General features: G+C 42.8%; 1 protein-coding gene across 1 annotated transcript in view; it reads right to left on the bottom strand.

The window, feature by feature from the left end:
* SASH1 (SAM and SH3 domain containing 1) overlaps window positions 1-20,278 on the bottom strand; it is a 344,484-nt gene extending 324,206 nt beyond the window's left edge. The window contains exon 1 of the mRNA XM_040238649.1: window positions 20,106-20,278. Within this exon, the coding sequence (XP_040094583.1) occupies window positions 20,106-20,150 (45 nt within the window). The 5' untranslated portion in view covers window positions 20,151-20,278. The remainder of the gene's footprint in view (window positions 1-20,105) is intronic.
* Between the last annotated feature and the right edge of the window lie 2,831 nt (window positions 20,279-23,109).

Genomic DNA, 23,109 nt, shown 5'->3' with positions numbered 1-23,109 from the left:
CAGGCTCCTCTGTCCATGGGATTTTCCAGGCAAGAGTGCTGGAGTGGATTGCCATTTCCTTCTCCAGGGGATCTTCCTGACCCAGGAATCGAACCCAGGTCTCCCACATTGCAGGCCGATGCTTTACCGTCTGAGCCACCCTTGCATAATTTACTCTAAATCCTCTGGACCTCAGCTATAAAATGGGGAAAACATTACCCGCTTGACTAGGGCTATAATTAGGAGTGTGTGGTGGCGCTAGTGGTAAGGAGCCTGCCTGCCAATGTAGGGGACACAGGAGATGTGCGTTTGGTCCCTGGGTCGGGAAGATCCCTTCAAGGAGGGCACAGCAGCCCACTCCAGTATTCTTGCCTGGAGAATCCCATGGACAGAGGAGCCTGGCGGGCTACAGTCCATAGTGTCACTAAGAATCGGACATGACTGAAGTGACTGAGCTGCAGCTAACCTATATAAAGGCCTCAATAATATCCAGTCCCTTCCTCCAGCACCCTTCCCTGGACTTTTCCTTACTAGTTCGGGAGACCCCTGAAAGGCAGTAACAGGTCTTCTCCTTGTATTTGCTTCTAGTGCAGGGTATGGCCCATAGTAGGCTTGTAATAAATCAGTGAATGAATGAGTGCAATTGTTTTTGCAGTTGGTAGTATACCTCTGGGCTTCCCTGGTGGCTCAGTGGTAAAGAACCTCCCTGCCAGTGCAGGAGACGCAGGCTCAGTCCCTGGTCTGGGAAGATCCCCTGGAGAAGAAAACTGCAACCCACTCCAGTATTCTTGCCTGGGAAACCCCATGAACAGAGGAACCTGGAGGGCTACAGTCCAAGGGTCACAAAAAGTTGGACACAACTTAGTGACTCAAACAAAAACAGTATACCTTTAGTTCTATATCGACAGTTTGAGAAGAGAAAACTAAAGTGAACATGCCTGAACCAGAGCTTCCAGGTCCAAATAACCATAACCTCCAACATGGATAACAGAGTAGACTGCACAAGGTTTCCTGCTCAATAATAATGTTTTCTTTTTAAAATCGAACTTTTAATTTTATAGACAGAGTATTACATCCTAGCAACTAAGTATGAGAAGTCTTTCTTCTAGTCAATTGTCTCATTTTTGTAACTTCTTTGGTAGGTAACATTATTGTTTCTATCTTATAGCTACAGAAGCAGAGATTGGAGTTCATAAGTGATAGTTATCATTTATATTCATATAATCCTAACCCACAGACTCCTTTTTCTTCCAGTTTTATTGAGCTGGGTATAATTGACATACCACACTGTGTAAGTTCAAGGTGTATAGCATAATGATTTGATTTACATATCATGAAATGATTACCACAATGTTTAGTGAGTATCATTTCACATAGATTTATAATTAAAGAAAAAATATGTTTTTCTTGTGATGAGAACTCTTACAGTTTACTCTCAACAACTTTCAAATATAACACACATCAGTGTTCAAGGTATTTATCATGTTGTACACTACACTATATTCCTAGTACTTACTTATCTTATAATTGGAAGTTTGTACCTTTGACTGCCTTCATCCATTTCCCTTCCCTCCAAAATGTTGCCTTTCAGTTTAGAGTAAGACTTGAAGATCGAGTACAACTCAACCCTGTCACAAATCCTCAACTATTATTAATTAATTCAACTATTATTGAATCCTCAACTATTAATGATTAATTAATTCAACCTTACTGTGACAGGATAGATTCCCTGTCCACTGGTGAAGGACAGGGAAGCCTGGTGTACTGCAGTCCATTGGGTCACAGAGTCGGATGCGACTGAGTGACTGAACTGAACTGAATTTAATCTTAGCATTCCCTTGGGTTCAAGCAGAGTATAATGAACACACTAATTCTAAAATATTCTGTAGACCCCAAGATTCACCGAGGGCTTTACAATGGTTTTGGGAATTAAGACACCATGGATTTAAAAGTCTGTTCAAACAGCTGTGCATTTAATTATTCCCCTATTCTCTTGGAATAGGGAAGAAAGAAAATGATTTTAATTTATCAAAACAGAAATCAATGCTGCTGTTTTTGCAGCATTTTAAATTAGCCTCAGTTCTTTATCTGAAAAGGGGCCACTAACAGTATTCGCTATGCTGATGTGAGACACCCGTGGAAACACCAGGGCTTTGCCAGCTGTAAAGGCTGCAGCTGCTAGATGCAGCCTTACTGTGACAGACTGCCAAAGGTCCTTTCCAGTGCTAATTTTCTATAATTCCAAGATTATGTACTCTAGCAACAAACAAGTCTTTTAGTTACAATCTACATTTTTCTAACTGATTCTTATTGTTGCCATGTCTGGAAGGAACTTTGTGTGTGTGGGGTGGAACGCAATGTGTGTGTGTGTGTGTGTGTTTTTTCTTAGAGTACAGTGGTCCTCCCCTTACCTGAGGTTAGGTTTTCTGAGCTTTCAGTTACCTGTAGTCAACTTCAGTCTGAAACTATGAAATGGACAATTCCAGAAATAATAAATTTTAAATTGTGTGCTGTTGTGAATAAAGTGATGATATCTTGAGGCTTCCAGCTCTGTTCTGCCCTGGATGGGAAGCATCTCTTTGTCCACCATATCTTACCCCCATTAGTCACTTAGTAGCCAACTAGGTTGGGCTTCCCTGGTGGTTCAGGGGTAAAGATTCCATCTGCCAATGCAGGAGATACAGGTTCAGTTTTTGGGTCAAGAAGATCCCCTGGAGATGGAAATGGACCCACCCAGTATTCTTGTCAAGGAAATCCCATGGACAGAGGAATCTGGCACCCTACAGTCCATGGGGTCACAAAGAGTTGGACACTACTTGAGCAACTAAATAACAACAATAGTAACAACAGCCAACTCGGTTATCAAATCAACCATTGCGGTACTGTGGTGCTTGTGTCCAAGTAACCCTTATTTTACTAAATGGCCCCCAAATTCAAGAGTGATGTTGGCAATTTGGACATGCCATAGAGTAGCCATAAAATGCTTCTTTTAAGTGAAAGGGTGAAAGTTCTTGACTTAATGAAAAAGGAAGGGTATCATAAGATAATGCTAAGATCAATGGTAAGAATGCATCATCTATTTGTGAAACTGTGAAGAAGAAAAAAGAAATATGTGTTAGTTTCACTGTTGCCAAAGTTATAGCCACAGTGTGTGATAAGTGCTTAGTTAAGATGAAAAGGGCATTATATCTGAGAAAATGAAAGTTAGTTGCACAGTTGTGCCTGACTCTTTGTGACCCCATGGACTGTGATTGGCCAGGCTCCTCTGTGCACGGGATTCTCCAGGTAAGAATACTGGAGTGGGTTGCCATTTCCTTTTCCAGGGTATTAAATCTGTATAATAAGATAATTTGGGAGAGAGAGAGAAAACACATGCATATAACTTTTATTACAGTATGTTGTTATAATTGTTCTATTTTAGTTACTGTTGTTAATCTCTTACTGTGACTGATAAATTAAACTTCATCATAGATATGTATATGTGGGGAAAACATGTATATAATGTTGTCCCTTGATATCTGTGAGGTACTGGTTCCAGAGTACTGGTGGATACCAAAGTCCATGGATGTTCATCAAAAGACTATAGTATCTGCATATAACCTAGGCACTTTCTCTCTATACTTTAAATTATATCTGCATTACTTACAATACCTAATAGAATGTAAATTCTATGTAAATAGCTGTTCAGTTCAGTCACTCAGTCATGTCTGACTCTTTAAGCTATGTAAATAGTTTTGAAGAAAAGCAATGACAAACCTAGACAGCATATTGAAAAGCAGAGACATTACTTTGCCTACGAAAGTCTGTCTAGTCAAAGCTATGGTTTCTCCAGTAGTCATGTATGTATTTGAGAGCTGGACAATAGAAAAGGATGAGCAATGAAGAATTGGTGCCTTTGAACTGTGGTGTTGGAGAAGGCTCTTGAAAGTCCCTTGAACAGCAGGGAGATCCAACCAGTCAATCCTAAAGGAAATTAATCCTGGATATTCATTGGAAGGACTGATGCTGAAGCTGAAACTCCAATCCTTTCACCACCTAATGCTAAGAGCTGACTCACTGGAAAAGACCCTGATGTTAGGAAAGATTGAAGGTGGGAGAAGAAGGGGATGACAGAGGATGACATGGTTGGATGGCATCACCGGCTCAATGGACATGAGTTTGAGTAAATTCCAGGAGATGGTGAAGGACAGGGAAGCCTGCCGTGCTGCAGTTCATGGGGTCACAAACAGTCAGACAAAACTGAGTGACTGAACAACGAATATTTTGAAAACAGCTTTCAGTGGGATGCAAATTCAAATTTTGCCTTTTTAAACGTCCTGGAATATTTTTTCCAAATATCTTAAACCTGAGGTTGCTGAAATTCATGGGTGTGGAATGTGATGGTACCGAGAGTAAAATGCACAGGGTTGGTACTGTGATTTCAGGCATCCACCAGGGATCTTGCAATGTATTTCCCATGAATATTGTACACTTTTTCTTTTTTTGCCTATAATAGAGTAAAACCAAATCAGTCTCCATGAGCAAGTACTGTGAATGTAATCCAGGTAAGAGAGAAGGAAGATGAGAGGAAAAGGGAGCTGAAGGTAGATGAGACTGGAAGGGCTCACTTTGGATGAACGAGAGGAGGCTTCTGGGAATGGACAGCACTTCGACCATAGCCACTCTGATAGGTGAACCATTCTTCCTCAGAGGACACCGACAGTGCAGGTAAAAAAATGTCACTCTGGAAGCCTGGAGGTAAGATGCTCGATGTAGCTGGCAACACGCAAGGACAGTGTGGGGGAATAAAGCTGTGTAAATTCCTCACACTCAGCTTATGTGATCTGTGCTCCTTCCGGGATTCCAGAACACGTGTGCACTTAATTGAGCCTGACCCTACACACTGCTCCCCACGCAAAGGAAAATCTCTCTTAATCCCTCTTTTTCGTCCATTTTTTAAAAATAGAACCTTAAACTACACTTAGATAGAAGCACACTGTCACACAGACGAGTCTACTTCATGTCTTCTGATGATGACAGGCAGGGGTACACGATGGGAGAAGCAGGAACAGCCTTTGATTAATATTTCAGTCACAGGAGAGGAATTCGGCTCCAAGATGAAGGCGTATTGAGAAATAGCTCCCAGACAAATGGAGTATGCGAGTTCATCTCAAATCATCCAACATCAGATTCACACTGCATCAAAATTCAGGTGATTTATACAGCCACATTAGGCTCTATTAGTATTAATGGGAAATATGCATGTATGTCGATATACACATTAGTGCAGGCAGACTTCCCAAAGGGTTTTTGCTTTGGGGCAAAAGCTGCTATTATTTGCACCTTCTCCACTATGGAAATAGAATTATACACACTAAATAAGTGTTCAATATTCCATGCTCAGCTGAAAAAGGCTCATTCTTAAAGACATGAGTGAAGCTACATTTTATATTTATAATTAAAAGCATTAAAACAAATGGCCCTGTCTTATTACTATTATTTATTATTTATAATTTAAGATTTTAATTTATCACTTGGTGTTCAGTCATCAATTGTAGTCAAAGAGAGCAGTTGTCCAGTCCTTTATTTCCGTGTCAAAGATGAAGAAACAGACAAACAATGGCACTGATTTATACAGACAGACATCCCAGAAATGAAATAATAAAGTGTCAGAAAAGACAAATTTTTTAATCCACAAAGCAGGAAAAAACTAAGGCTAACACCCACTCATTTTCTGGTGAGAAGAAGTTTTAAGTCAAATGAAAAGCAGTAAGAATTCCACAATATATTATCATTATACCAGTAACAGTACTTTCAACTGCTAATTAAAAAAAAGACCCAATTCAAAATGGCTCAGTCTACAAGGAGGTTCGTTATTTCACAATGAGGACGTCTAAATTGTTTCCAGGTTAATTTGCTTGTTCTAGTCTTATCAAGGGCCCTATCCACCCCACCATCCCACAGGTCATCTTTGTAGTTCATGTGTGAAAACTGGATGCCAGCTTCTGGGCTTCGTTGTAGACCTAACAATACCAGTGAGGAAGGAAGGAAGGCAGATCACCTTCCGTGCGTCTCTTTTGCACGATGGGAAGGTTGTCGGCAGGAAAGTTTTCCCAGAAGTCCTTAAGGGGCCAGCATTAAATCATGTTCCTCTTCCAACATCAACAAATGGTGAAAGAAGTGGAACATATTGGTTGACTTAGATAAGCAATTTTACAACCCCAGTTCACAAGTTCCAGAGAGGATCACCATCTCCGAGCTCACGGTCTCCCAGAGGAGGCTGTGCACCGTACAGAATAGAGACTCAGAGGGTGAGGAAGCAAGAAGGTGTGGGGCGAAAATGGACGTGAGTGTGTGTGTGCGTGTGCGTGCTACACAAGGGAGTGCCCTTGCTGGGACCCTCAAAGGTCTACTTACATCTTGGGTACCTGGGGGCTCACTGATGTACATGAAGGAAAGTGAGGTTTTGTCCTGAATCTCATTCAATACCATTGGTCTAAGGTGGTAAGTTTAAAGAAAAATATTAGATGAAAACTAGTACTGGGGAAGAGCAGTATGGTAGAATTCCCTAATTGGTTTGCAAAGGACAGACCTTTGAAACACTGATCTAAGGTAAAGGGTCTGGTCTGTTTCTTGGTGAAAGTGAAAGAAAAGAAAGAAAGAGAAGTCAATCAGTCGTGTCCGACTCTTCGCCACCCCATGGACTATATAGCCTACCAGGCTCCTCCATTCATGGGATTTTCCAGACAAGAATACTGGAGTGGGTTGCCCTTTCCTTTTCCAGGAGATCTTCCCGACCCAGGGATTGAACCCAAGTCTCCCACATTGTAGGCAGATGCTTTACCATCTGAGCCACCAGGGAAGTAGGGGTATTCTATCCATCAGAGGCACCACATTACATTTAGAGATACCTATCAGCACATTCGTGTCTTTTAAAGAAATTAAAGTCTGAAGAAAAAAATACACTTTTGAGTCGAAGAAATATTTTAATATATAATATGAATATACTTGTCTTTACACTAACACAGTTGTAAAACATAACTTTCGCTGTTTCTTAAATGGAGGAAATGAAGTCACTCAGTTGTGTCTGACTCTTTGCAACACCATGGATTGTACAAGGCTCCTCCGTCCATGGGATTCTCCAAGCAAGAATACTGGAGTGGGTTGCCATTTCCAATGGCCCACAAAGCCAGAAGTGCCCGGGGCCCATGAAAATAGTAACACCATCCTGTTTCAAGGTACATGTGGAAGGTACCCCAAGGCAGTGGGACCCAGAAGGGTCATATTTGCTCAGCAGTATGAACAGTGGGCAGGGATGCGGAAGTTGCATTTCAACAGGAAAACATATATAAATCAGAAAGCAACGGCAGCATCCCATGCATGCCCACCAGCTAAACATGGTGTGAGCTAAGGTGCGAGTCAGCAGACAGGGTGTCCGGGATTCAGCCCAGGGCCACCAGGCATCAGGCGTAGCAGTGGATGCCTGTCAAGTGATGACCACCTGAAGGTCAGGAAAGCTTCTGGGAGTAGGCAGAGTGGAGCCTTCAGGGTGAAGTTTCTCTGGGGACGGAGGAAAGGCGAGGTCGGTCCAATCATGGGATCTCAGGCATCATCCATTAGGAAGACCTATTCAGACTGTTTAGCCCTGAAATCACATCATGGTGTTTAGGGGTAACCACCCAGTTGGCCTGAGTCAAGCTGCTTATAATTACAAAAAACACAGACATAAGAAGCAGATAGAAACATGCGCACACAGGTAGCAGTTCCTAAGCACAAAATGTGACTTGGGAACATTGTCAGATATTCTTTTTCCAAAAGAGAGGTTTATGAAACAATTACCTAATGCACCCTGAAGGCAAAGACTGGCAAAGTGAAGGCTGACTCCAGGACCTCTTGACAAGGTCTCGGATGACAGGGGTATAAATGCCATTTCAAGTTGGAGGACTGTGGTTAAAGGCCAGGTATGCAGACCGATCCTATAATATCTTGTAGTTTCTCTCTCGTTGCCAAGTGGGAAGAGTGACATTGATAAATCACCCTATTATAACTTGTGATAAAAGCAGCAGGTACTTAGGGGACTGACCAACAGACACATGAAAAAGACAAATGGCTGCAGGAAGACGGCCGACACAAGTTGGAAATTAGTGATACAGGCTGTGGAATGAACAGGACAAAGTGTAGTAGACAGAGATAATATTCTAGTCTCACGCATGTCCATTGATTCGAATCACCTGACAGCCTTCTAGGAAAAAAGTCTCAATTTACTATGAATACCCATGAAAACACCCTGAAAACAATATGGCATGCAAATGCAAGGTATTATTATGACTTAACCAACTGAAGCAGAAAACCAAATGAATTATCTATATACTTTCATTTTAGGCTCAAGTTAAGGGATATTCGGTCAGGACTTCTGTTTTGGTTAAATGGTCTAGATATTTACCATTGTGGTGTATAGAATCAACATCAAGAGTGTTTTGATTTTCTAAAACCTCCAGCTTTTGGAGGGACTCACAATGACCATGTTATGATACAAGAAGTCCCGCAGATACTTCTCCTCTATGAAACTGGGTTATTTTGTGCTGTCGACTGTGTGGGTTTCTCTAGTGGCATCAAGAAACTAGTTCTCAAATCGCTTCCTTCTTAAACCTCAAGAGTTTCTGCCAACCACATTCCACTGGTCTGTAGAAAGTACTGCCTTCCATTTTCCACTACCTCAGAGTTGGGCCAAGTCAGCCTGCAGGGGAGTCATTAACCACTTTGGTTCCTCCGTGTGTCTGATTGACCACTAATATATAACGCAGTTTAGTAGGTAGGAAGCCACACGGGGAAGCAAGGTGAAAATTCACTGCCATTTTCTCTGGCAGTTGTCAGCGATCAACAAGACCCAAAGTGAAACCTTCAGTTGCCAACAGTTCTAAATAATGAGTTCATGTTTCTGAGGCAGAATGGCCCCTTGGGGGCCCGGGCTGCATTGGGGTGGGTTGGGGGAGAAGGACAGCATGAAAGTGGATAGAACAATGAACTTCTGAGATATTAATAAAGAAAGGAATGGATTAATGGAAGGGACCCATATGTAGGTTTCTGGTGATACTGCAGAAAGTACATGTGGCATCCAAGAGTTAGCCCATTTTTCCTTCAAGAAAACTCATTCTCGTGTTCTACAGCAGCTGCTACTGTTTGGATTATGAATAGTAATAAGCCATATGGCGTGGCAGAAAGGAATCACACATATTTTCACATGGACAAATATTATCATTCCAATACATAAACATGTCAATATAAGTGTTTTTTCTCCTGGGAGCAATACAGCCCCTGATCGCTGTTATAAGAAAATGACTTACTCTGGATGTGCAAAAATTACCTGCCATGGTTATTACTGGAGCCTGCACCTGCAACAGCAGTCTCCTAAAGTATTTTTTTTCTTATTTATAGGAAGACAGGAAGGAAGAGAGGGAGGGAAGGAATGAAAGAAAATCAGAAGAAAGAGAAAGAAAACAGAGAGAAGAGGAAGACTGTTCAAGCAAGAGGGGCACACTGTTCCTAGCTTTCTATCTGGAAGGCAGCCCGACCCCAGAAGCTCAGAGCTGAGACAGCAGTGTGCTTGCCTGGGGATTGTAATGCCAATTCCCTAGCAACCAGACCCAAGAGGCAAAAGATGGAAGAGACCAAATCAGGTTACTTAGACCGGTCAGTGAAGGCCTGTCCTGATTTTATTTTAAATGTCTCAAGGACAAAGCATCCATCATGGACCATATATTTCTTCCAACAATTTATCTAGATCTTCCATTTCTTAATTTGGGCTTGTTACTTCTCTCTGTCATTTCATTTTTCTTTATTCTTCTTTGTCCTGGAACTTTCTAGATAAAGACTTTCCCCTGAGAATCTACCACTTTTGGTGCAAGCTGTTCTGTAATCAACCCCAAACTTTTCTCTTTTATCTCGCTTCCTGCCAAGGCTTGGACATTGTCTTCCAAGGCTTTTCAGTGTCTGGTTTTTCAGGCTAAAGATGTGTCCCAGCAGGGTGGACGAGCCCACTGGACTCAGAGAGGGCAGCCCTGGGGTGAGGTTTGCAAGGAGGGACAGAAAGGGTGTGGCTTTGTCATTCAGGTCCTGTGGTCACTGTGAAAGAAAGTGCAGTCGCTGAGTCTTGTCTGACTCTTTGCTACCCCGTGGATTTGAGTCCATCACGCTCCTCTGTCCATGGAATTCTCCAGCCAAGAATACAGAGGTGGGTGGCCATTCCCTTCTCCAGGGGAATCCTCCAGAGCCAGGGATCAAACCCCAGTCTCCCCCTTTTGCAGGCAGATTGTTTACTGTCTGAGCCACGGGGGAAGTCATCTCTAATAATGTGGAACCAAGGGAAGCCACTGGAGGCAGAAGACCTGGAGGGAGAATGGGGTGACCAAGGGAGCTGTGCCCAATGGGGAGAGCCATCCTAGGAAATACCGCAATGGTGGGCGATGCTAGAATCACTTCCACAGTAGTGCAGTTTGCAGCGGGTCCTTTCTCCCAGCATATAATTCCTCCAAGTGAACAAACTGGGATCAGTTTACCTAGTGACTCTTCTCTCAATCATTAGGGTCTAGGTGACAGATATATATATTTTTATATATAATATATTTATATTTATTTATTATATATATAATAATACATTTATTATATATATTATATATAATATTATATATATATTAGTATTTTTTATTTTTTATTTTTTTTACATGTGTTCCCAAACATGAACCCCCCTCCCACCCCCCTCCCCACAACATCTCTCTGGGTCATCCCCATGTACCAGCCCCAAGCATGCCGTATCCTGCATCGGACATAGACTGGCGATTCGATTCTTACGTGATATTATACATGTTTCAATGCCATTCTCCCAAATCATCTCACCCTCTCCCTCTCCCTCTGAGTCCAAAAGTCCGCTATACACATCTGTGTCTTTTTTGCTGTCCTGCATACAGGGTCATCATTGCCATCTTTCTAAATTCCATATATATGTGTTAGTATACTGTATTGGTGTTTTTCTTTCTGGCTTACTTCACTTTGTATAATCGGCTCCAGTTTCATCCATCTCATCAGAACTGATTCAAATGTATTCTTTTTAACGGCCGAGTAATACTCCATTGTGTATATGTACCACAGCTTTCTTATCCATTCATCTGCTGATGGACATCTAGGTTGTTTCCATGTCCTGGCTATTATAAACAGTGCTGCGATGAACATTGGGGTACATGTGTCTCTTTCTATTCTGGTTTCCTCAGTGTGTATGCCCAGCAGTGGGATTGCTGGGTCATAAGGCAGTTCTATTTGCAATTTTTTAAGGAATCTCCACACTGTTCTCCATAGTGGCTGTACTAGTTTGCATTCCCACCAACAGTTCTAGGACAGATATTTTAAAAAAATTAAATCCCTAGGAGTTTGGGGTTTATATATATATATATATACACACACACACACAACTATATATAAAGATAGATGATCAACAAGGACCTACTGTACAGCACAGGAAACTCTACTCAGTATTCTGTAATAACCTATATAGGAAAAGATCTGAAAAAGAACAGATAAAAGAATAGATATATATACCTGTGGCTTCCCAGCTTCCCAAGTGGCTCAGTGGTAAAGAATCCGTCTGCCAATGCAGGAGACACAGGTTTTGATCCCTAGGTCAGGAAGATCCCCTGGAGGAGGAAATTGTAATCCATTCCAGTATTCTTGCCTGGGAGATCCCATGGACAGAGGAACCTGGAGGGCTGCAGCCCAAAGAGTCGCAGAGTCAGACACGACTGAGGACACATGCACATGTGTGTCCAGCTGAATCGCTTTGCTATACATCTGAAACTAACAAAGCAATGTACATGAAATGAAATGAGATAAAATAAATAATTGAATCCAGCACTTTCCTGATGCTTGCTCACCCTGTACCTCAAGGGCTTTCCACTCCAGGGGCATCTGTGGCCAGGTCGGTGAGCATAAACGAAAAATCATCAAGACTAAGAGAGAGTAGGGGCTGCAGGGACCTGGGGATGTATGCATCCAAATGAAAATACCAACCAGCCAGGTGCACGCAGAGCAGACCCGTCTGCAGCTGCCTTCAGCTTCAGGGCCAGCAGGCTGGAGGCCTCGCTCAGAAACCCACCACCCTTCTCCCTGGGGCACCTCCCAGGTTCCCTCCTTTGCTGCCTGCACAGGTTCTCCCTCACTCTCAGCTGTCCTGGTCTCAACCCACACCTTTGACCAATGCCACATCCACTGTCCCAAGTGTATCCCTTACACAGTCCAGCCCTTTAATAGGCTGCAGGAGGTGTCTGTGCACCTGGAGCTGTCCGTTCTCTGGGATAAGCATCTGGGGTTTACACCACCTGTCTTGCGTGTGACATGGATGGTTTTGAGCTCCAGGTCAGTAGCTCTCACTTCCCTGGTGGCTCAGACGATAATCTGCCTGCAATGCAGGAGACCTAGGTTTGATCCCTGGGTCAGGAAGATTCTCTGGAGAAAGGCATGCCTACCCACTCTAGTATCTTCACCTGGTGAATTCCATGGGCAGAGGATCCTGGCGGGCTATAATCCATGGGGTCACAAGAGTTGGACACATTGAGCGACTAATACTCTCACTTTTTCAGTTTCCAGTAGTGCTCAAAGTTGCTGGGTGATGCTGATGCTGTAGGTCTCCCTGGACCAGTAGCATCTGCATCTCCCAGCAACTAGTTATAAATGCAAATTTGGGGGCCCTATCCTAGACTTCATGAAATCAGAACTTTAGGAGAGGTGCACAGCAGTAGACTAGCAATCTGTTCACACCAGCCTTCTGGGAGGTCCTGCTGCAGGCTCAAGTTTGAGAACCTCTGCTGCCTCTGGTTGTCCCCACTCTCACTCTGCAATGTGCTTCAGTTGTCTGTAACCCTCTGAAACTGCCTGCCTCAAACTAAACCTGGACCCAGACGAACTACTGTCTCATTCATTTTAGGGGAATAAAGGGGCATTATGAAGACTAAATTAGATAACACCCATGAAATACCTAGCACAGTTTCTGCTGCTGCTGCTGCTGCTGTTGCTGGTGCTAAGTCACTTCAGTCATGTCCGACTCTGTGCGACCCCATAGACAGCAGCCCACCAGGCTCCCCCGTCCCTGGGATTCTCCAGGCAAGAACACTGGAGTGGGTCGCCATTTTCTTCCCCAATGCGTGAAAGTGAAGTCACTCAGTCCTGTCTGACTCTTAGTGACCCCATGGACTGCAGCCCACCAGGCTCTTCCGTCCATGGGATTTTCCAGGCAAGAGTACTGGAGTGGGGTGCCATCTTACTAAATATGTAAGGCATGTTAGTTATTCCTGTCATCATTAATCAATTTGTCATATGAATTACACTACATTTTTTCAATGTGGTCTGAGACCTAATGAACTTTTTCTAAAAAAGTTTTTTTTTTTTTTTTGATGTGGACCATTTTCTAAAGTCTTTATTGAATTTGTTATACTATTGCTTCTGTTTATGTTTTGTTTTTTTTTGCCGCATAGGAAATCTTAGTTACCTGACGATCGAACCTCCACCTCTGCTTTGGAAGGCAAAATCTTAACCACTGGATGGCCAGGGAAGTCCCCAGATGAACTCTGATGTGTCAAATTGCTCTAGAGTTTTTGTCTCTCATTTACAACTCACATATTTACATAGCAAATGGAATTGTAAAATCTGTACTGAAAACAGTAGCATAAATGGTAGGGTTGAAACACCCTCATTGATGTAAGAAGTGATCTTGTTATATCAACTAAAAGCTTCACAGGTTTGGGGAGGAATAAGATACAGCCCCCCAGAAAAGGAAGGAAGCAATCACAGAGGTATGATTCCTTTGAGAATGAGGAGGATGAAGTGGTGAAAGGAGAGATCAAACATAAACCTTAAACTTTCTGATATTTCAAAGAACACAGAGACTCTCCTTCCTAACTATCCTCCAATTTTAAAGGCCCTGCAGTGTCTCCACCCTTCTTCCATTTTAGTTAAAAGACCATTTTGGATGTAACTATGCAAAAAAGTAGAAATGCTGGCCCATGTTGGGTCTATATTAAAATTCACTCAATATAGAAAGCTGACTTTCATTAAAGTAACAGCTAAACGAGGGCCAAAAGCTTGACCTTCATGTTGTTCAAGAGCGACACCAATCACCCGGCTTTGGCACGCACATGGATTTCCTGCAAGCATTTCAGCAGGTGTTTTCTGAATTGCATCCAGAATCGCACTGGACAGAAACGCAGCAAAGGTCGCTGAAGCCACATCAATAATGATAAGCAGGCAGATCTTGGCCCCTCCCGCCCGTCCTGCAAGCCCACGGAGATCACAGCACCACTGAGTCCGCGGGAGGCAGCGTCTGCGGGAGCTTCTAGCCAAGTGCCAAAGTCATTTTGCCTACTTGAGATGGAGACTCTAACAGTGCAGGCCAGAGGTCTAAGGGAATGAGAACAGTTTAGGAGAGGAGACTGGCGGAGATAAAACAAATACCAAATTTTTTTTTTTAATCAGTAGGTTTCATTTTAAATTTTGGGATCTCTTCAATATACCAGCTTACAATGTCATATCACAGCTGCTATATTTTAGCGTATAGTAGACTTTTATTTTTAAAAGTTAAGAAATTGTAATAAAGGGGAAAAGTTAATTATATTCCTTTCTGGAATTCTAAGTAGTAAGCATTTACAATAAAGTAAAATAAAATTACATCAAAGGACCCAGTTGACAAATACTATTACTTTGAATTCCTCCAGGTTCTTGCCTCAGAAACACCTGTTCAATAGCATTTTTTGACTGATGAGCATATTCCCACATGCAGGGCTTTGCCTGCCTCCAGCTTGCCAACCTGTGTTCAGAAAGCAAGACTACTGTCCGGACAGAGAGGGAAAGCAGGTCCAGGAGTCATAGCAAAGCTCAATTCTCCTCTCCATACCTCATCCCTACCCAACTCTGGGGTAATATCAGAAGACTTATTTAACCTCTCCATGCCTCAGTTTCTCTTTCTGTAAAATGAGAGACTGGCTAGATGGGAGTTGTTACTAGTTAGAAATAAATGTCACATGTCCAGAGGGTCTGATAAGTGCTCAAAAATGCAGGGATGGGGAAGACGGGTACCCATCCCGTCCACAGGGGACAACAGTGCTCAGTCCATCTGATTATTGCCACATCTTTTGATTCTTTTTCAAGGAAATATGTTTCTGGATTGTTACATCAAGTCTTCTGAATTTTAAATGTTGGCTTAAAGATTAAAAGAAAGAAAACATTAAATATAATCTGCAGGTAAAAATAGAACACTTATGTGATCCCTTAAAGTTCTCCACTTCCTTTGATTCAAAATTACCTTTAAAACCTATTAATACAACTTGCCGGTCGACACATGCAATCTCTTGACTGTCATCAGTCGTGTACTTGTGACGACTTGTCTCCTCTTTCAAACTCTCAGCTGAACTGTATACCTCTTTTTCTCAGAGGTAGAAAAGAATTTGAGTCGAATACAGCTATGCATATGCATGGCAGAGTTGACCATCTAAAGCAAAGGAGGCTGCCAGGAACCAGGTTTCAGCAGGCAAATTGATATGGATAAAGCCAAGGGGTCGGGGGAGGTGTGAGGGGCAAATTTACCAGAAAGAAACTAGGACAGTGAGTGTGAAGGAGTAAACATGTTTCCTGTCTAGCAACCAGTAGCTAAGGAGAAATGGGAACATTTATGCACAATGTCATGAAAAGCAGGAGCTTTGAGGGGGCAAAATGTTTCAGGTGCCAGGAGTGTTGCCTAGTGGAGAAAGTTTGTTCTGAGCTCTTAAGATGGGCACTTGAGCCTGGAGACTTCTAGAAAAGATTTGGCTAACTCAAGGAACAGGGAAGAAAGTATCAGAAAGCTTTGCTGGCCTTAGAAGTACATTTAAGAAGAATTAGACTTTTCTTTTATCCTAAGCAAAGATAGACTGTTATCTACATAAGAGAGCCATAATTTCTAACTTGATGTAGTTTGTACCCTACAGGATCCCTTCAGCAACCATCCCTTCCTCATATTTTCCTCAGAAATACACTTCTTTCTCCCTGCTCAACTTGCACCTCTCTGGTCTGGGACCACTGTCATCTCATGTTTAGCTGCTGTGCTTAGTCGCTCAGTTGTGTCCAACTCTTTGCAACCCCATGGACTGTAGCCCGCCAGGCTCCTCTGTCCATGGAATTCTCCAGGCATTATACTGGAGTGGGTTGCCATACCTTCCTCCAGAGGATCTTCCCAACCCAGGGATTGAACCCAGGTCCCCCGCATTGCAGGTGGATTCTTTACCATCTGAGCCACCAGGAAAAACATCTTTCTAGCTAGGTACCAGAAACTTCAGAATCCAATCTACTTGCATGGACTAATTTTCTTTAAACACTGCTTTTATCATACCATTCTACTGTTCCCATACTTTCCATGGCTCCCAAGCCTTAACATCTCTGCTTGGCCTTCAGGGCTCCCTAGCATCCACTCAATTTGATCTCTCCGCATCCCTTAAGTGCACTTCCTGCTTGGTCACTAAGTACTGCCTCAACACCAGGGTGTTCCCACATCCCAGCGTTTACCCAACATCACGCCCTTCACCTGGATGCCTGTCCCTCTCCTTTCAAAATCCTGTCCATCCTTCTCCATCTATTTCCTTCATGTAACCTTCTCTAACTCCCCTGCCTTCAGAATCACGGTTCCTTTTACTGTGTGAACCATGCACTCTGAAACTCATTTATACATCATTTCACTCTCTAATTGTTTTGTGTACATATAGCTTGTCTCTCAATTATATTTTGACCTTCGTGAGTTGAGAGCGTGTCTTCTTCCTCTGTGTTTTCCGCAGAAACAGCAGAGCAGGAACAGAAGCCAGACTCAGTGAGCACTTGACCAATGCTTTGTTCAGTTGAGCTCATAAGGAGATGGGGATAAATGAGGACTTTAGGTTTGAAAAAAGAAAAACAGTTTGGGGTTTGTGGGTGGTAATGATCACACAGGACTCTGGAGCCAGTTACTGCTGTTGACTTCCCCCAAATAATGTGTGTGTGTGTGTGTGTGTGTGTGTGTGTGTGTGTGTGTGTGTATGTGCGTGGACATAGCGCCCACTGCTGACTGCATCTGCATACTTCATCCATCCTTGCTGAAGTTGGCCCGTAGAACCACTGTGCTAAGTTGTGCTCAGGGCAGGGACCCGGTCTACCAACTGTCCCTGAACAGCATACAACCTTGGGGACTTGAAGCTGCACAGACAAGAAATCTGAATTTGCAGGGGCTGCTATTATCCTTCTTGAGAGAAGCATTTTCTGTTTATATCCAGTAAGGTAGAGAATTTCTAAGTGACAAAGGCAGCCTGCAAGAAAAAACTCATGGAAAAAACCTCAAACATACCAAGAACAAAGAACAATGAGGGAATTATCCATGGAGGAACAGTTCTGGCCCTTCAGGCTGAGAAGGTGGGGAGCCAATGTCCAACATCATGGATGAAATCAGCAGCTTCTGATGGCAGAGGCTTCTATTTCTCACTCTCACACTGCTCAACACTCAGAGAGCGCCAAGCCCATCATTACGTCTCACCATCAGTGCAACTAAGATAACACCCTGCTGACCACAGAGACACTGGGCACATTCATTATAATAGAAAGACACTGAAAATGCACCAAGTGCTCCACACTCCATTTCTTGATGCACACAGGCCTCCGAGCAGCCACTGGATCACCATGAGGTTAAGTCCCTTCTTCCCTGTCCCTGGCTGCCTGAATTGGCAGGTATTTCACCTATGGCACAGCCTGGAAGGAAGGAGAGACTGGTGAGCGGCTGCCAGCAACCTAAGGCAGTCTCAGGGGCCGCTGGCCTGGCGGTAAGTGGCCACCCACTTGCCAAGGGAACTGGTGACAACATGCAGCGGCCAAGATGGAGCCAGGAGCTGAAGAACTTCCAAAAGAGGAGAGAATTTTCAAAATGGGAGTTTGTGTGATCAAGGTTGAACAGAACAATAGGTGAGCTTTTATTTGCATGATAGGTGTTTTCTGTACAGTTCTGATATTCTCTCATGTGACTGACTGTATCTTTCCTGGGAACCTCCTTGGGTAAGGGACTGGGGTGTCTGAGTGTGGAGGACCAATACTTGCATCTAGCCCCTTTCTGTATTTCCTGAGATCCAGCCTTTGTCCAGGCCCATTGGGCTGTCCCAGGACCCTGGAACCCATCAGAGCCTGCTGCTCCCTCAGCTCCTAGCCCCATGAAGCAGAGACATCCCTTCCTGCCCTGAGAACATGCAGGAAAAAGCCTTAAAAAAATTTTTTTTAGCTTGTCAAAATAAGCTCCTAATAAAAACTAAGGCATTTAAAATATTACAAGAGCCTAGAAATAGTTCAGTCTCCAGAATACAACTGATATGCTTTGCTAAGTGAATGACTTGGATAAACAAAGGTGGATGTCTCAAAAGCTTGACTATTGATCTGAAAATTGTGCCTTTTTAGCTATGTTTGGGAACAAGATAGTAATTTTTACCTTCCTTTCTCCAAAAATATACAACATGGCTTGCCAGCTGAGATACAGCATGAAAACCCAAGACGCCAGCACAATGAGCATTCTTTAACAGACAGTAGTGTTATTGAAAAAGCAATGTTTTAATTTGTTCTTGGAGTCAACTTTATGTCATAAAAGACGGTAAGACAGGACATGCTGACAGGAAAAGGACAGGTGGGTCACGCTGCTGCCACCAGGAGAGAATTTGTTATTCCAATCTTAAAAATCCCCTATTTTTCAAAAACAGACTCACAGACTTAGAGAACGAACTTATGGTTGCCAGGGGGGAAGATAGGGGAAAGGGATAGCTAGGGAGTTTGTGATTTACATGTACACACTACGGTATTTAAAATGGATAACCAACAAGGTCCTACTGGATAGGGCAAGGAAGTCTGCTCAATGTTATGTGGCAGCCTGGATGGGAGGGGAGTTTGGGGGAGAATACATACATATATATATATTACTGAGTCCCTTCACTGTCCACCTGCTATCTATTACCACGTTGTCAATTGGCTATACTCCAATATAAAATTAAAAGTTTTTTAAAATCCCCATTTTTGCAACAGAATCTTCTATTTGCAATGAAGTTCAAATTCACATAGAAAAGAAAAGTGAAAGAAAGTGAAGTCGTTCAGTCGTGTCTGACTCTTTGCGACTCCATGGAGCCTGCCAGGCTCCTCTGTCCATGGGATTTTCCAGGCAAGAGTACTGGAGTGGGTCGCCATTTCCTTCTCCAGGGGATCTTCCCAATCCAGAGATTGAACCCGGGTCTACCCGCGTAATAGGCACACACTTTACTATCTGAGCCACCAGGGAAGATCCCATTAGAAAAGATAAAACCCAATAAAATGTTATACCATGGAGCAGAGAGCTATACTACCTGAGAAAGCACAGTGCTGGGAGTTAGGGTCTAGGATCTTGTAGCCCAATTCTGAGTTCTCCAAGTAAGGGAACTTCACTTTACTCAACTATAAAATAAGATAGTCAGTCAAGGTCCCCAAGGACTGGGAACCTGTGTCATTCTGTGAGGCTTTCAGAACTTGACCAATTCATTTGAAGTCAACTCAGTAGTTCTCAGTGACATAAAAGGCAATGGAAAGTCTGAATACTCCCAGTTCAGAAATTATAAAAATTAGCTTTAGACATTAGTATGCTCCTTTACCATGCTCTTCTGATTATAGTATATATTATGATCATTATATATACACACACATACATGTGCATTTATATAATCCTACATGAGGTATATTTAAAGAAAATCAAAAGAAATCATCCAAATCAGAGTTCCAAGAAACGGTTCATCTATGTTAAAAGCCTAGTTTGATGTTACAATTCCTTTCTGTCAGCGAGTTGTGTTGCTTCAATAAGGTCATGTCTTGCATGCCCACAAGCTCTTCAGTATGGTTCATCAATAAAATTAGAAACATTTACACCCAAACAGGTCATCCAAAGTCATTTATCACTAATACCATTTGGTATGTAGAAGGCATGTTTCACTTTAAAATAATGAGCAAGGCTCCAGTCCTTTGATTATAAATTCCCCTTTCATCTTAATTTTATGAAAAGCCACAAGGAAAGTGCCCAGCGTGATGCTCTTGATATTTAAATACTTCGTTCCACTTACCATTAGTCTGCTCCAAAACTCAGCCTCCCTTGCAAAATGCTCCATATTGAAGGGATAAATTTCGTGTTCTGCCTTGTCAAACGTGTCACTTGGACTGCTCCAGTGACTGAGCACAGGGAAACAAACATTTCAGCCGAGCTGCCTTCATAATATTGACGGTTTGCCTTCTCTCCTCGCTGGAAGTCTTGAGAGAAATGGAATTTACATATGTTGGGATGAGATGGGTGCGGACATTTCTCATAATTATGATTCAAAATCGAGTTATGTTGCATTCAGGGAGATAATAATATAACTCAAAGAAGAAAAGTATCCCCTAGCATTACTGCCACTTAAGACAGGACAACTCCTATTGCCTTGTGCCAATGTACCACACCCAGTCTCTGTGCCAAGAACAACCTACAGTGGGTGGTGTCAGCTTCTTCTTGCATTTTTTTTCAAGGCAGACTCTAGTAACTATAAACCTTTCAGCTCACTTGAAGATGTGCACAGTGACACAAGAATAGACATCTGGAATGCAAGTATAAGGTTGTAAGGTCAGAGAGAAAACTTTGACAATCTTATGGGTGAAATTAACCAGAGTCGACTACTCATGATTCACTCTGTGTGTGCTCTATTAGAACAGCTAAAGTATGATTTTTAAACAACCACGTAAAGATGTAAGTGCATATAATAGTCTCACATTTTTTTCTTAGGAGAGATTGGAGAAGAAATAACTTCCTTAAAATGTCCCAGAGACTTGGGTCAGTGGCTGTCATCATAGGCATAACTAGGACATGAGACATTCCCATTTTCATCAGTTCTGACTATTCTAATGGTCATTCAAAAGAAGCAGCGTGTAAAGAGAGAGGTTTAACACCTCCTACCCATCATTTTTGCTAGCTGAAAAAAGAAGGAAAAGAAAAGTCTAGATAAAGCTTGATGGCAGAGACCTGAAAGAACTGAAGTTCTTTCTTTCTGGGGTCGTTTGACCTTTACATGTTCAATGAACATTTTCTGGATATTTACATCTAATGAAGTTGTCAAAGCTTCTGATGAAAAGCAAGACGAAAGTGCACAAACTGCATGCCTTTTGATAAACCGTCCCTTGAGTGTTCTAACAACACGTCCTTCCTTTGCAGTTTCTAATTACACAGGACTTAATGAGCAGTGGCCCTTTACAGTAAACCAGACTGTGGTCAACCGCTGAGCTTTACTTCCAAAGCCTGGGGTAGGAAATCAGAAGCCAACATCCTGCTGTTCTGACATGAAACGAACTACTTTGACAGTTATTCTCTTGCAGGAAGACTTTCCCCTCCTCATTTTAATATGGGTAGGGCTTTCTAAAATGCTTCGTTTTTATAAGAGTTTTACCCTACAGGCAGTTATTTATCTCTGGTACATTTTCTCCATTTCTTTGTGCCCCAAATTAGTTTCAGCTTCGTCAGATTAACTGCTTAAATATTAAAAAAAAAATATTGACAAACCAAGGGACCTGGGGAAATGGAAAGTTGGTCAAAGAAGAGCTACTTTGCAAGAGAAGAAAGATGATTTTGTTGGAGAAATATCTAAAACTCCTTGTGTAATTTTCTCCCCCTGGAAGCCCTGAGGAGGGCTACACTTAGGGTGACTATTCCATGAACTTGTTCTGCGGGTCCTGCCTCACAACTCAGTCCTTCTCTTAACTGCTGGTGTTTGTGGCCAGGGTGAGTCATCTGAACACTGAGCAACTTTTCCAAACATGTGAAGCAACTCTGGCAGAGAGGTTTTCTTTGCAGCTGGTGAAATCTGATGCTCATTTCACTGAACATGGGTATATGTACTTTTGTAAAATAGATATGCTTGTGAAAAACTATACACAAACCCACGATTCTCAATTAAGTCATATTTTTTAAAAACTCAAGGGCATCTAGATACTTAAGGGTATCCAAAGCACATCCCCATATAAGAGGGAAAACAACTTTTGCTTTAAAACCATCTGCCACATGAATGTTTTACTAGTGTGGGGTTTTATATAGGGCATTATCTTAAATTGAGCGGCACTAGTTCAGCCTGCTTGGCCCATGACCGATCCAGCTAATGTCACTGGAACACAAAACTGACTCTATAGGCCTGTTTCGGTCATCTTTTTCACAGAGAGTGTTTACGAGAGCTTTCTTGAGTATGTGAGTTTTACTCATCTCCAAGCAATTCACAAGAAAAAGAGGATGCAAAGTTGGTTTACATTGTCTAACAAATTAAACTAACATAAAGGGCGATCTGTAAAGGATGAACCGGGGTGCCTTGAAAATGTGCCTTCAACCTTTCCACTCTGTTGCACAAATACAGTGAGTGGAGGACCAAAGTTTCCTTCTCTTGTAAAAGGTTCACACCACTTTGTCTTGAAGAGTTGTCAGTCTCACCTGTGGAGTGCAACACTGTGCTGAGTGCTACCACACACACTCCTAAGCAAGTTTGGAAGTTTGAATTTAGGATTATTTCTCTCTCTCTCACTCACTGTATCCTTTCTGTTCACCCCTCTGACTCTGTGCCTCATCTCCTTACCGTGGCAGAAACCAGACCCAGCAGCAGGATTTCCTGGCTTTGGTTTTTGAAGTCTGACTCCCAAAGAGAAGATTGCATCTGAAGGAAGGAGAAGAACGTCTTTGAGAAACAAGTCTGGGAATAGAGACAGGTTCCAGGGTCCCAGGGAAGGGTGAGTCCCTGGCCTTGCCCTGGGGAAGCAGAGTGCTCCAGGGAGAAAGAGGATGTGTCTATGGAGGAGGGCGGGCTTTCCTGGTGGCTCAGACGGTAAAGAATCCACCTGCCAATGCCAGAGACTCGGGTTTGATCCCTGGTTCAGTAGGATCTCCTGGAGAAGGAAATGGCTACCCACTCCAGGAGCCTTGCCTGGAAAATCCCATGGACAGAGGAGTCTGGTGGGCCATAGTCCATGGAGTCTCACATGACTGAGCAACGGACACTTTTACAGAGCAGAAACTATAGGACTGGGACTCACAGCTGCTACAAAGATCCTCATGACTCAGGG

Source organism: Oryx dammah, unplaced genomic scaffold (assembly GCF_014754425.2).
Source record: "Oryx dammah isolate SB20612 unplaced genomic scaffold, SCBI_Odam_1.1 HiC_scaffold_4, whole genome shotgun sequence".
Lineage (NCBI taxonomy): Eukaryota > Metazoa > Chordata > Mammalia > Artiodactyla > Bovidae > Oryx > Oryx dammah.
The sequence above is the reverse complement of the archived record's forward strand: the minus strand, read 5'-3'. Positions and strand labels throughout refer to the sequence as shown.